This window comes from Amblyomma americanum, chromosome 8 (assembly GCF_052857255.1).
Source record: "Amblyomma americanum isolate KBUSLIRL-KWMA chromosome 8, ASM5285725v1, whole genome shotgun sequence".
In the NCBI taxonomy this organism is placed as follows: Eukaryota; Metazoa; Arthropoda; class Arachnida; order Ixodida; family Ixodidae; genus Amblyomma; species Amblyomma americanum.
Genome location: NC_135504.1, coordinates 1,135,259 through 1,147,856, shown reverse-complemented (window position 1 = coordinate 1,147,856; position 12,598 = coordinate 1,135,259). Strand labels below are relative to the sequence as shown.

The 12,598-nt window shown below is 47.3% G+C and overlaps 1 protein-coding gene across 7 annotated transcripts in view; it reads left to right on the top strand.

Moving 5' to 3' along the window:
• Positions 1–12,598, top strand: part of LOC144100779 (uncharacterized) — a 320,982-nt gene that overhangs the window by 111,281 nt on the left and 197,103 nt on the right. For all 7 annotated transcript variants that reach the window (XM_077633622.1, XM_077633626.1, XM_077633623.1 and 4 more), the window contains one exon: positions 1,567–1,662. In XM_077633622.1, the coding sequence (XP_077489748.1) occupies positions 1,567–1,662 (96 nt within the window). The remainder of the gene's footprint in view (positions 1–1,566; positions 1,663–12,598) is intronic.

Here is a 12,598-nt window from a genome sequence, read left to right as displayed (position 1 = left end):
TGTCGTTTATTTATACATGACGCATGAGCGAACCCTGGCACCCATCAGATCAGTTATCTTTCGATCGTGCGTGCGCACGTTTCTCTGGACATCATCGTACATGTCGGACATTAGTTGAACGGACTGTTGGACGCTTTCAGCTGTGTCTTTGAGTGTGATTAGAGCGTCCAGTTTTTCGTTGATGTCGACCAGCATGTCAGCATGCTGGAACTTCAGCTTGCTTCTCTGACTACCTCTTGATTTTGCTGTCCGGCAAGTTGGGCAGCGCAAAGCTTTCCTCCATGCTTCCCCTTTGCATTTGAACGCAGACTCAGCTACCCCAGAGCAAGTACCGAAATGATAGCAATAAACTCATTCAGTACACGAGATCCCTTGATCCAAGTATTCCTCGTTACAGGATAAACATGATACATTGCCAGCAGGTGGCATTTCAGTAATTCTTGCCTAATGTATGCAAAATACAAAAATGGTGGCAGCAGCTGCAGCGTGAAACAAAGAAATATTTGAAATTGATCAGGTTAATTCGCACCACTAACCTGCAAAATACAGCCGAATTTAAGATGCGGCAAGACGCTGTCACTGCTGCCAAATGAGCCGGCGACAGTCCAGTCCTCTTCTTATACTTAGCGTGGTCTGTGACGCGGGCTTTGCTGATGTCGCAGGGACATCTTGACACGTGGACGCAATAACGAAAGGCCTTGCGTAGCTGAAACAGTAGAGCTGTTCCAAGCTTTCCGTTGTCGACCAGGGAAGGAGCGCTCACGAAAGGGCCACTTCGGTGCAGCAGATGTGCACCTGCGAAATACAGTAGATTTCAACATGCGACAGGGCGCCGTCACTGCTGCCAAATGCATGGTGCACGTAAACCAACTCGCGTGTGGCGAACTCTTGCATTTGCTTCCGTCGCGACGCCCGGTTGGTTGAATCTGAATCTGTTGCGGATTTTGAGAGCCTTGCTATTCACTGATAACCGCTTCTTTCGTTCTGCACTTCATTTGGCTTCAGCCGAGGTGGCCCGTGCGTCTCGGCGTCAAAAGTAGTTGTTTTTTATTTCTTATTTTATCTAACACGGTGCCCAAATACTCCTCACACTGCGTTAATCCAGTAGTTGTGTGGTCCGCTTGTCGAGTTTCACACCTAATACAAGCAACGTGTCTTTGCATTCTATCAATAGGACGCGTCGCTTGTCGCGAATACGCGCCGAAAATTATTGCAGTCTGTGCAGCTCACTGACCCCCAACGCGCAATGCAACAAGGCGCACTAAGGGAAGAAATCATGTGACACGGTAAGGTGTGGTATGACGTTCTAAACCATAAAAGCACCCGTAGTCGATGGCTGCGGTTTAATATGCACCGCCCAGAGTCCCCTAACGGACATCGCCTGCATCCAGACGCGGTGCAGCAGAATCCGAACGCCGTATCCCGGAAGCCACCGCGGCGGGCGAAAACGAGGGACGAGCACTCGCGGTCCGCCAAAGGTGCACTCTACGCTTGAAATAATGGCAGGTGGCCACCTCCGACCAAGCGCATCTCTCTCTCTGAGTTCTTGCACTTGCCCTTTTACAGATAATAAGCGAACAAAGTGCAACGAAACGGAGGAAGCCAACTGCAAGTCTATGGGAATGGAGTGCGACTTCTCCGCCGGTGTAGCTATATGCACTGGTGAGCGACATCATTTCACACTAATCTGTCTTCCTTGCGTATACAGTTATATGAGTCAATATTATATACGAATACTGCAACATCTTAGGTTTTCACCCCCTCAGTTCGTGACTTCATTTCTGAAATCCCTTGCCGACCTTAGATTGAAGGAAAAAGTTGTCGCCACAAGATCTAGGGAACAATGGGCTATCATACGTAATAGAACAAACTATGGAAATTAGACACTGCACTTTGTCATCCCAAGCGTTTTAAACAAATATAACGTATGCAATACGCATGTTAGCTAAAGAGTTAAAAATGCATTTTGTTCAGGCGAAGGTGTAGAAGATTACATTTTAGCGAATTTAAGCCATTTTTAGAGTGCAGCAATCAATTTTCTCATTTTGTTGAGTTGCCTGTAGTGGGTGCGTTTTTTCTGTCTCGCCTCGTGGTTGTACTTATGTCGCGTACCTGACCACAAGCTGCATGCCACGTCTATGTGTGGTGGTCTCAGACACTCTCAAGCTGCTGCTTTGCAGCTTTTCGTCTGGGGTCCCTTTCTGTTGTGTTAGAATGGGAACAAAGACTGTTAGTATTATTCTTGCGATTGCCTCTGAAGAGCAGACATTATGAACAGTTAGGGCTACAGGCGACTCGCAATGCAAGTCCACCTTTAGAGGATTTTTTAGTGCACCGGCACTTATTGTGGCCTTTCCTCGCATATAAGAAGTAAGGACCAAACAGCCAGTGAAGTGAACTGTTGGAGGCTTTCTATATCAAAAGCAACCGTAGTGATTGTGTTAGTACCCCATCTATTGTCATCTATAAGAATGAAACTGCTTTTTTAGATACACGGGGCTCAGACACCTGTGTGGCTCACTTATCTCTTTTTTTCCATTTTTTTGTACAACCCTGGCGCGCATGTGTGGTTCTTGCTACCCCTCTTGACTTTTTTGTTTTATATTCATTCGCATTCCCGGTGAATAAACAGTTGAAGTTGTGGCTGTCCCGTCTCGCTTGCTATGTGTTCTCCTTTTGGGCGCTACAACCCTTTCCCGGAAACCGACAAAGGCGGAGGGTTGCAAACTATACAGCAGTCGCGGCACCGGCGCAAGTAGCGCGTGTGTTGAAAGTTCGGTTCCTTTGCATGGTTTATCCTGTGTGTTTGTTTTGTATGCGGTTTATTTAAGTCTGCTTAGCGAATCGTAACGCAGCTGACACCTTCCCCCCTTCCTCCGGAGGCGCCCCCGACCAAGAGCATGCGTTTTTGGGCGCAGCTCTTCGGCGCACGTAGTTGGTCGTCTCTCTACCCGTCCTGTGTGCGCTGCTCAATGCTGCCGTCGCCGTGCTACGGCCTGTCACGGCTGCAGTGCTGGCAGGTAAGAGAAGAGCAAAACGCCCCCTGCCACGGCGACAGCGGAGGAACCACACACTGCGACATGTTGCTAGCGTTAAAATACACACAAAGGACAGAGAGCAGAAACACACAGGACAGGCGCTAGACTTTAATCAGCGGAGGAGAAGACAACCGGAAGGTGGCTGCCGCTGAAGGATCCCGGCGGGTGGCTACGTACGCCACCTGCCAGAGGTGGCATGTAAAGAGCTGCGCTCGAGTTTCGCATTACAGACTGCCGCAATAGTCTGTCAATTTCTGAGCTCGTGTTTCCCTTCTAAGGAGCACTTAGACCGTTTCTTGTCGTAGGAACAAACCAAGTTGCGTAAAGCGGCGACTGTCTGCTGTCATCCTAGTATGCACTACTGAACGTATACAGCAAACAAAACCATTTACAACAATGAATTCCTGTCTTCCTTTAGCGCGTATACCAACCCGCATGGAAGGCATGCATGTTTTCGCGTCCCCCTCCCTGTCTCTCGCAAGAGCGAATCTGGGACGAAAAAACTACCGGGGGGCACTTCAGCGTGCTTACGTGCTAGGAATGCGAAGACACTGGTCCGGAGGTCCCTCGGCGGCTGCCCCTAGCTCGTTTGCGGTCGACGCCCCGTCACCGCTGCCTAACACGCTGGGAAGGATTTCATGTGAGACACTTACTACGCTTTCCCTTCTAGGCCCTTCCATATAGTATAGGCTCCGCTTGCTAACTGATGAACACGATGCCCTCTGAATTGTTCGCGTTAGCGACAGCTTTGCAGGTGTAACTATTTTGCTTGCACAGATAATAGACGCAAAACGTGTACACCAGAAGGCGAGAGAGTTTGCAGAGGACACTACAAGGAATGCGACTTCACTGCCGCCGCCCCAACATGCATAGGTAAGTAGTCGCCGCCTTCACTTTGCATCCATGCGTACTTATGCTTTAAGAAAAACAAGCCTGTTGTACTGAGGGTGGAAAGTGAACTTTAATCCTCAAGACCGACCATTAATTTGCTCACGGCACGCCTCCTGCCACAAATGCATGTCCTGCACAAACTACTAAGTGCTGAGAATGACGGGGGGCTGAGCCGCAGCATAAGCAGCACATGAAAATTGGGCGAAAAGACGGCAATATAGTTTTCCAAGTAGGGAGTTTCATCTAAGGCCACTGAGAGCACCGCCGTTTGACTCTTCTGAGACACAGCCTTGGTGGAATCGCAGCGATCGGCAGCTCACAACTCGCATAAACATGTAATTCACGCTTCAATACCTGTTGAATGGCAACTGAAAGAGTCAGCGTTAAGCAAGTATGCGTAATTTCATATCATTGCCGTTAATTTTCGAGCTCATGTGACGATATGTACAGAGGTCAAAACGCTTCTCTATAACACGCTCTGGGCGTATTTCGGGCTGAACACGCAATATCTAGCGATAACGTCTGGTTAAAAATGGTCCGGATGTAAGCATTTAAAGTTAAACTTATAGGATTTTATCGTCATTTATTGCATTCCTGGTCGCAGCAGCTTTGGGAGCTGCAGAATACACAGTTCGGTTGTTATATACATGTGTTTTGCCCTCTGCACGCATCGGCGAGACTTAGCGAAGCGTTGATAGCGGCAAAAACTCTCTTCACCGCTTCTTGCCAGTAACGGAATACGAAGCGAAAAAAATTGTTGAGGTTTAGCGCTGATTTATTGATTCGTTCATAATACCATACAGGGCCCAGAAGAGCACTGAGTAAGGGGGACAAGAGAAATTAATACAAGAGGTGCAAGGCAAAAAGTAAAAAGAAGCCACGTTTTACACACGCCAAAACCTAAAGGTGAAAATTATGATACATAGATACAAGGGGATCAGTATAGTAGCATGAATGCAGGACATATGGCAAATACAGTAAAAAAATGCAGCGTTCATATAAGAAGCTTCAGTCGTTGTAAAAGTTCTGAGACGCACAATAAACGAAACCAAAACGGAATGGTAACGAAGAAACAGAAATACACTAAGGTACAGAAAAACAAAGACGTCATTTCAGAATATGTTTGCGGAGCTGATCCTGGAATGGTTGATGGTTGCAGATGCATGCGATACTGTCGCGAAGTTCATTCCAAAAAACTATGGCGCGTGGGAGTGCAGATGAATTAAAAGGTTGAGTTCTTTCAAGTAGGCGGCGTGAAGTGCGCGAAGGCGCTTCGAGAGGCATAGGAGACGGCCTGGTGCTGTAAAGATGTTTATGAATAAACGTAGAAATTTGTGATGTTCAACTCTTCTAAACCTATAGTTATGCAGAGCGAAAGCTCTGTTCCGTTGCTTCGCAAGTCCAGCGTCTAGTTGCTCCTCGGTTTCAGCGGCTCGTTCAGCTCGCATCCTCTGCAGTACACCTGATCACTCGGCGAGCAATATCGACTGGATTATCGGACGCGCCCTGGCGGCGAAGAGTTGACGCACTCAGTCCGGCACGCACCTCATTCATGGCGAAAGTGAAGAAGAAACCGCGACGTAGCAGTTGTTACACCCTCGCCTACTCACGTGGTATCACCGCGGCGGAGCCGGCGAGCCCCCGCTGGTGCGCCTCTGCTCGGCGAGTCACGTGGTTTGCCTGCGCTCCGGGGCCTCAAGGTTAAACACGCATCACGACTGACCTTGGAGAAATATGTAGTATTAGAACTTTCGCTCTAAAAGAACGATGGAATGCTGAACATGTAAAGGCTCGGGGCCGATATTAAGTTTTATCTTTGTTATGCTGTAGTTGCGTGCAATGAAACGAGAGGCTATACACTGGATGGATTCTGGCATGTCGATTAGGTAGCTTTGATGTGGGGACCTGGTAGGTGATGCAAATTCTAAGTGTGGCCTTACGATTGCTAGATATGCCAGTTTTCTTACGTTCCTGGGAGAGTTTCGCAAGTGCAGACGCCGGTACTCTAGTGATCTGGAGGCTTTGGCGCCAATGGCTTGAATGTGCTTGGCTCACGAAATATTATGCCTCAGAATAATACCTAAATACCCGTACGATGATGCCCGAGACACTATATCTGTGAGGCACAACAAGTTAGAATTAGTACGCTTGCGTTTGAGAGAGATAGTCTCGTATTTAGTCGAGTTAGCAGTGCTGTAATAGGATGGAAAGTTGGGCTAGTTGGGTTACGTACATTTTAAAGGAAAAAATACAGCGCGAACATAGACGACGGACGAAGAAGAGGTGCACAACACAAGCGCTGTCTCGCAACTAAAATTTCATTCAAGAGGAAACACATATATAAAAGCGTCCGAAAAAACGGCAAAGTCAGCAATCACATGAGGCAATCAACACTTGGAACAAACTAAAAAAAAAAACACACCAGATAGCGCAGGGCGCCCTTTTTTCCTTTTTTTTTCTTCTATGACCCATCGCAAATCAGGTGCTGCACAAGAACCGTATCTCCGCATCAAATAGAGTGATAGAGGGTTGACTGATGCACGTGTTAATCTTCTTCTTTATAAAAAACGCTTCCATGATCTCCCTAGTACGTTGGTCGCGGTGCCGGTACAGTACCTCGGTTTTCTGAAATATTGCCTTACAGTTGTCTTTATCTTCGCACTGAGCGTAATGTTTAGAAACATCTGACGATGCGTTTTCGTGCTCTTTTAGCATTGCTAAGCACAAAAATTTGGTGCAAAAGAACAGCTTTTTGCAGCTGGACACCATTGAAGTTCTCACTGACCGAAGAAAGCAGTTATGCGCGTCTTCAACTTTTTCATCGTCAATAGCAATTTAAGCAATGTACGCCGGCGGCCCACGCTCCAGTGGCGCGTGTCGGCCGCAATGTTCTCAATGCCAACGCACATTGCTCTGTAGTGCCGTGTTTCCGCCACAGCGTTGCCCACGCCATCACATGCAGCGCACATCGATCTCTCTCTCACTGCCGCCACAAGGCTCCAAGTGTGATTATTAGTTTCATACCAGTGTTACTGGATGAAGAAGTCGATGCGCGATGCACAGCGCGAGAGTGTGTTGCAGGCTCACACGAGGCATGTTCAGCTGCGCCGATAGTCTGATGGAGAGAGACGCAGACGGCGTTCCGAACGGTCGCGTTTATGATGTTCTCCGCAGAAATGGGTAAATCGGTCGCAGGCCAAGGTACGCTTGTGGCGTATGTCGCCAGTAATACTACTTATCGTAGAGTTCTGCCCCGTCTGCATACCGGTAAGCTGGTTTTCAACTCTGTTTTTCTGGATGCGGACCTTGCTGGTCGTCCCTATCGTGCCCAGGACTTTAGAGATGCCTTATGTGGTGTCGTCGATTTAAGTGAAATAGTTCCATCGGATAGTTCGAAATCTCCCACGTGTGGATGGTAACTGGCAAAACAGCGTTAGCCAAAGCTAAGCTCGTGACCCTCGGAGGGTTACAAGGGAAAAACCGTCGTTGTCCGGTCATCGACCTAGAACCGAAGACCATCAACCTCAAGCTTCCTTGGCTCCCGGAATACCTAGAAGATGTCTACATTCGTGACGAGCTTGGGGAAAGGCTACGTCTATCACAGTGGAGGAGTTTCAGAAATGGAAAGGATGCGAAGTTTGAATAGAGACATTGCCCTGGCTCTTGCTGATGGCGTCTCACTGTCAACGACGTACCTCATCTCTTGACAGGTTTCGGTCTACAGAGCCTGGTTTTAATTCCAAGCAGGCCGCCCTTGTGTCTCCGTTACCACAAGGTTGGGCATATAGGCCGCACTGCCGTACTCCTCGCTGTGATGACTGTCGCCGATTTGGCCATACCTCAGAGGAGTGCGTTGTGTCGTATGCTGATAGGCTCCGCAGTGGTACGTACCCGTGCCGTGTACGACATTCTGCAGGAGCATGTGATGAATGTGAGAGAAATTTTGGATGCTGCTGATGGCATGTGAGTCATTACGCCCGCTTAATCGCCAACTCGTCGCCTATATTAGATATTAGCCAATGCGGATGACTTCGCATTTTTTGATCTGATAAGCCAAGCATAGATGAGGTCTTTCGTTCGATTCAGTGTCAGGAGAAGAGCTGCGGCCTCCGGTTTGGTATGTGGAGATCGACACCTGCCTAATATGCTGGTACACGATGAACACGTACAGTACTCACGGATTGAAATAGGACATTCGGAGCGCTAGCCTTGCAGTGCCACGCAGGCATGTGGTAAGCCACAGGCCGGCTCATTGGCTACTGGAAGGAACAATTCTGCTTTGTAGATGTTCTCCCTCTCGCGCCATACCACAATGCACCACCTTGGTTCCATGAGCGTCTACGGGCGGCGCTCCATGAAGCGACGGCCACGCGCTCCGAATGTCCTATTTCAATCCGTGAGTACTGTACACCAAGAGCAGTGCATATTATTGGAAAGACCGCGTGCCAACTCTTCAGCGCTGTACTCTGACTTTTGTGCCTCATGCTCTCTCAATTTTTGGCAGGGCGACCGCGTGCAGTCTGTTTCGCGTCACTAAAATTCATTATGCACTGAAAATTATTCATTGAACGAGAGTTTATATCCAGCATTGACACAGAGTTTTTTCAACTTTTGTGTGGAATTCGTCTCTTGAATCAATGAGGTGTGATAACCATTTCCGGCCTGTTAGCGCTGGCGGCCTCGGTTTAGTGCACCTCTATGTCCGGCAGATGGTTTCACGTTTCAAGTTTATTCGGCGCACTGCACATCCAACAGTTCGTGAATTCCTCCAAGTTAATTTAGTTCATGCTTTACCGTGCATCACTGTGTCTTCTAATGTTCCTGATCGTCCGTGTTTGTGGGGATTCATGCGTGAGGTGTTTTTGTCTGTTCGTTTCCTACTTGTTCGCTTTTCTCTGAGTTCCTTTTTTCGGTGTTTAGGAAACAGTTGTACAAGGACTTAATCTGTATGCTCTTTCCTCCACAAACGTATCGCTCGGTGCATTTGGGTTTACCAGTACATGGCGTACTCAAGAAAGTGCGTAAAATTCCCCTCTCGTCATCTGCAAAAAGTGTTTTAAGCTATACACTGACACATTACCGGTTAAAACATGTCTACAGAAAAGGGCATTTTCATGTCTGCAGTTCCTTTGTGGTGCTTCTGAAACGATTGGGAATGTTTCATCAATTGTACAGATGCAATACTCTTCTGGGACAGCATGCAACAGACAATGAAAAAACAAGACAATTGGCGCTGCATTCTGTACGGTTTCTCACTGAACTATCGCATGTTGACGAACCCTTAGATATATGTTGCTTTTAATTGGATTACACAGCCTGTGGAAAACACACATTAAGAATCGACAGTGTTAATCTGGTGTTTCTGCTAAATACCATTTCTGTAGAATGAGTCTACCCAAAATAATTCTAATTTTCTTGAAAAAGAATCGACAAAGATTTCTTTTAATTCATTGTAAAGAGCGTTGAAAAAGAAAAGCGGCGATAGCCTAGTGCTCTCGCGCAGCGGCCTGAGAACCTTATTTTTGGCGCCGCCGTGGGTTCGAATCCAAATCATGGATGTTGATTTGAATTTATTTTTATTTATTACTTTCACTTCGCACAAACCCACAAACACCGCAAGCATACCAACATCACAACGTCTTGGTCTGCGTTGAATAGTGGTTTCGGAGTAATGTGGGCTGCTATCCCTGCTATCAACAGGTCGCAATGTGAAGCTGCCAGGTACTGCAAAAGGGCCGCCTTATTCGCAAAAAATATATAACAAACAAACAACAGACAATGATTCGCGGTTGTGAAGTACCAGGCGTCAGGTACATACGGTTCGGCACTTGTTTTGGCTAAAAATGCGATTTCAACCACCGTGCTTATGCTTCAGGGTTTACCGCAGCTTGTTGCTATGACAACATATCACCAGGCGCTGCTCTAAGCAGCAATAGGTTTAGATGCAAGCCCAAGTGGTGTAGCAAAGCAATCTGTGCACTCTCGGCCATCTGCTGTGATGAGGGCGCCGTCACATGCGCGCTCGGTTCCCAAGTCGCGGCTCCCAATTGTGGAACATTCGCGTTCGTTTATTTACCTTTTCTTTATCTTCATATTTGTGAGCAATGCTGTCCGGAAATAGGCCTCACAAATTTATCCCGGAAGACACGCTTGCTGTGCATTTTTTTTTTTTGTTAAAACGGCTGCTTCTGGGTGGAGACTAGCTGCTGCTCCATTTTTGCTAGGAGAGGAACAACGTGAAGAGCAAAGAGAGCGCAGCAACAGGGACAAGAAACAAGACGGGACAGTGTTGTCCTCTTCTTTCTTGTCCCTGTTGCTGCGCTGTTTTTGCTCTTCAAGAATGTACCAACTCGCTCAACTCGCCGCTGGACTGCTTGCAGTTCTTCATCGAAACTGCTTATCTACCGCCCCCTTTCAGTCCCCCCCCCCCCTTTTTTTATTGGAGTGTTTTATATGATGGATGTCTGCATTTCACAAGCTACTTGCGATTCCGAACGTGAAAATTGCCGCACGTCCGGGCCAGGCATTCCTCGAGAATGCGTCGAGTAACTCCGCTTCCTTCGCTCGCAGACCCAGACCGCAAAACTTGCAACCAGGAAGAGAAGAGAGTGTGCAAGCAATTGGGGAAGGAATGTGACTTTAGCGCCGGTGCCGCTCTGTGCCTCGGTAAGCAACTTCATGCTCGGATCCAGTAGCCCTTTACTTTTTCATTAAGTTCAACTGCACTGGCGCGCTGCTTCTCAAGTTAAGCGTTAAAAAGCAACTGGGCTCATTTGCAGCTTTACTTCCGTCGTTTTACTTGCATTTTTATGCAAAATTATCGCTTTTATTAAAGCTTTTCGTGGCCGCACAATTGCGGCAAAACTTTTGTGTCCGAACTGCGGCTGGATAAGAGTAAAAAACATTCATGTATACACGGTGCTTCAGCTAAGAATTTACGTATTTTTTTAAATAGGCTTTTTGAGTTAGAGGAACGTTTTTTTCAGAATAGCATTGATTTTAAGCGGTCTAATACACCAGAATACAGTTGAGACATGCTAACTAGAAGGCTGGTTACCTAATATTGAATAGTTAGATTTTTAACTATTACTGTTAGGCTCCTTAATTATTAAGAGACGTGTGGCCCACCCTAAGCTATATCCATATCAGTTTTCTAGAGTTTAGAAAACGCGGTTGCCCTCGATGCTGTGGGCCAACAAATTCTGCCTACATCGCGCCAAAATACATGCGCTATCGAAAAGCTTGCAGGCAAAGCAACCGCTCCAGTGCACTTAACTCGTCAAAATAGCCAAACTTTGTTGGGCCACAGCGCCGAGGGTAATCGCGTTTTCGAAATCCTAGAGACTGATATGGACATTTTTTAAGGTCGGCTATATGCCTCTAAATAGTTAAGGAGCCGAACAGTAATAGTTAGAAAGTTAAGTATTCAATACTAGCTAACCAGCCTGCTAGTAAGCACGTCTTAGCTCGGTTCTGCTTTACTTCACCGCTGATAATGCTAGGCAGGAAAAAAGCGGCCTTCAAATTCAAAAAGCCTATTTTCAAGAATTATGTAGCCTTAAGTGAAACACCCGGTGTATCAGAATACAGTGTAGCGCGCAAGGAAGGCAGACACCACTGAACAGTTGATTCACAGTGTTGAGCAACTACGCCAGCTGTGTAGCGTACAATGCTTGCATATTCGCGTAGGCGACCACACTATCAGCGCGGACTCAAGAGAGTCGCAGACGAAGAACAGCGGGGAGGTAGTTAAGGAGCCTCGGTGGAAAGTACTGTCGGGGACAAAAGTCCCTGGACCAGGTGTTCCTCAAACGAAGCCGATAGCTATGCTATTATCCGGCGGCTGGAGACCATAACTCTGGAGATGAAAAAACAAATTTCACTTTCGCCTCTACAAGTGCGATCTCCTGCCGCCGGCTAACAGCAGAGCTACAAGCAATTCGCTTGAAGAACCCGTGTTCAAGAGACTTTTGTCCCTGACTGTACAATTTACTTTCGCTTCTAATGCACGTCTTCAGAAATTCCACCTAGCGCTCCGCTCGTGTGTGTGTGCTTCTTTGCTGCTTCTGAGGGCTGAAGTGTACTTCCGAGTAATCGAGAGAAACCTGGATTTCATGGAAACGTTGGTAGATAGTTTTACGCATAAAAGATGAAAGGTCCGATGAAAGGAGCCCAGCATGATGTTTCAAACCGTATGTGGAGCCGCCTAAGATGTCCCTTACGAGGCACGGTGGCTCCTTCTTTATTCGCCTTTCCGAGCTACACTGGCGGCATTGAGGATGTCTTCAGCTCGTATAAACTCACCTTCCGTGCTTAATATGATTTGAGGACCTTGCTCTCATATCTTGTACTGCAAGAAGGTGCGAGGTTGAGGTGGAGTTCATGGGTGTGCTTCGCAACCATCAACAGTTCGTTGTACATGTCTGCGTCGCTTCTGTCTTCCCTCTCATGAACCCACAATTCCGTTCTTCACACGCTTGGTTCAGCTGTCAAGCACAACTTAAAGTAATCGCGCGTTTTCTCTACAGCTTCATCTTCCACCTTATTCATTTTCAACGCTATAACGCTGCGTTGTCAGCATGAGGAAGCAGGCAGATTACAAATTTTTCACAACAGGTGAAGCGACTTTAAATGACGGCCACATTCAACAGCCATTGCGTGCGGGCTGA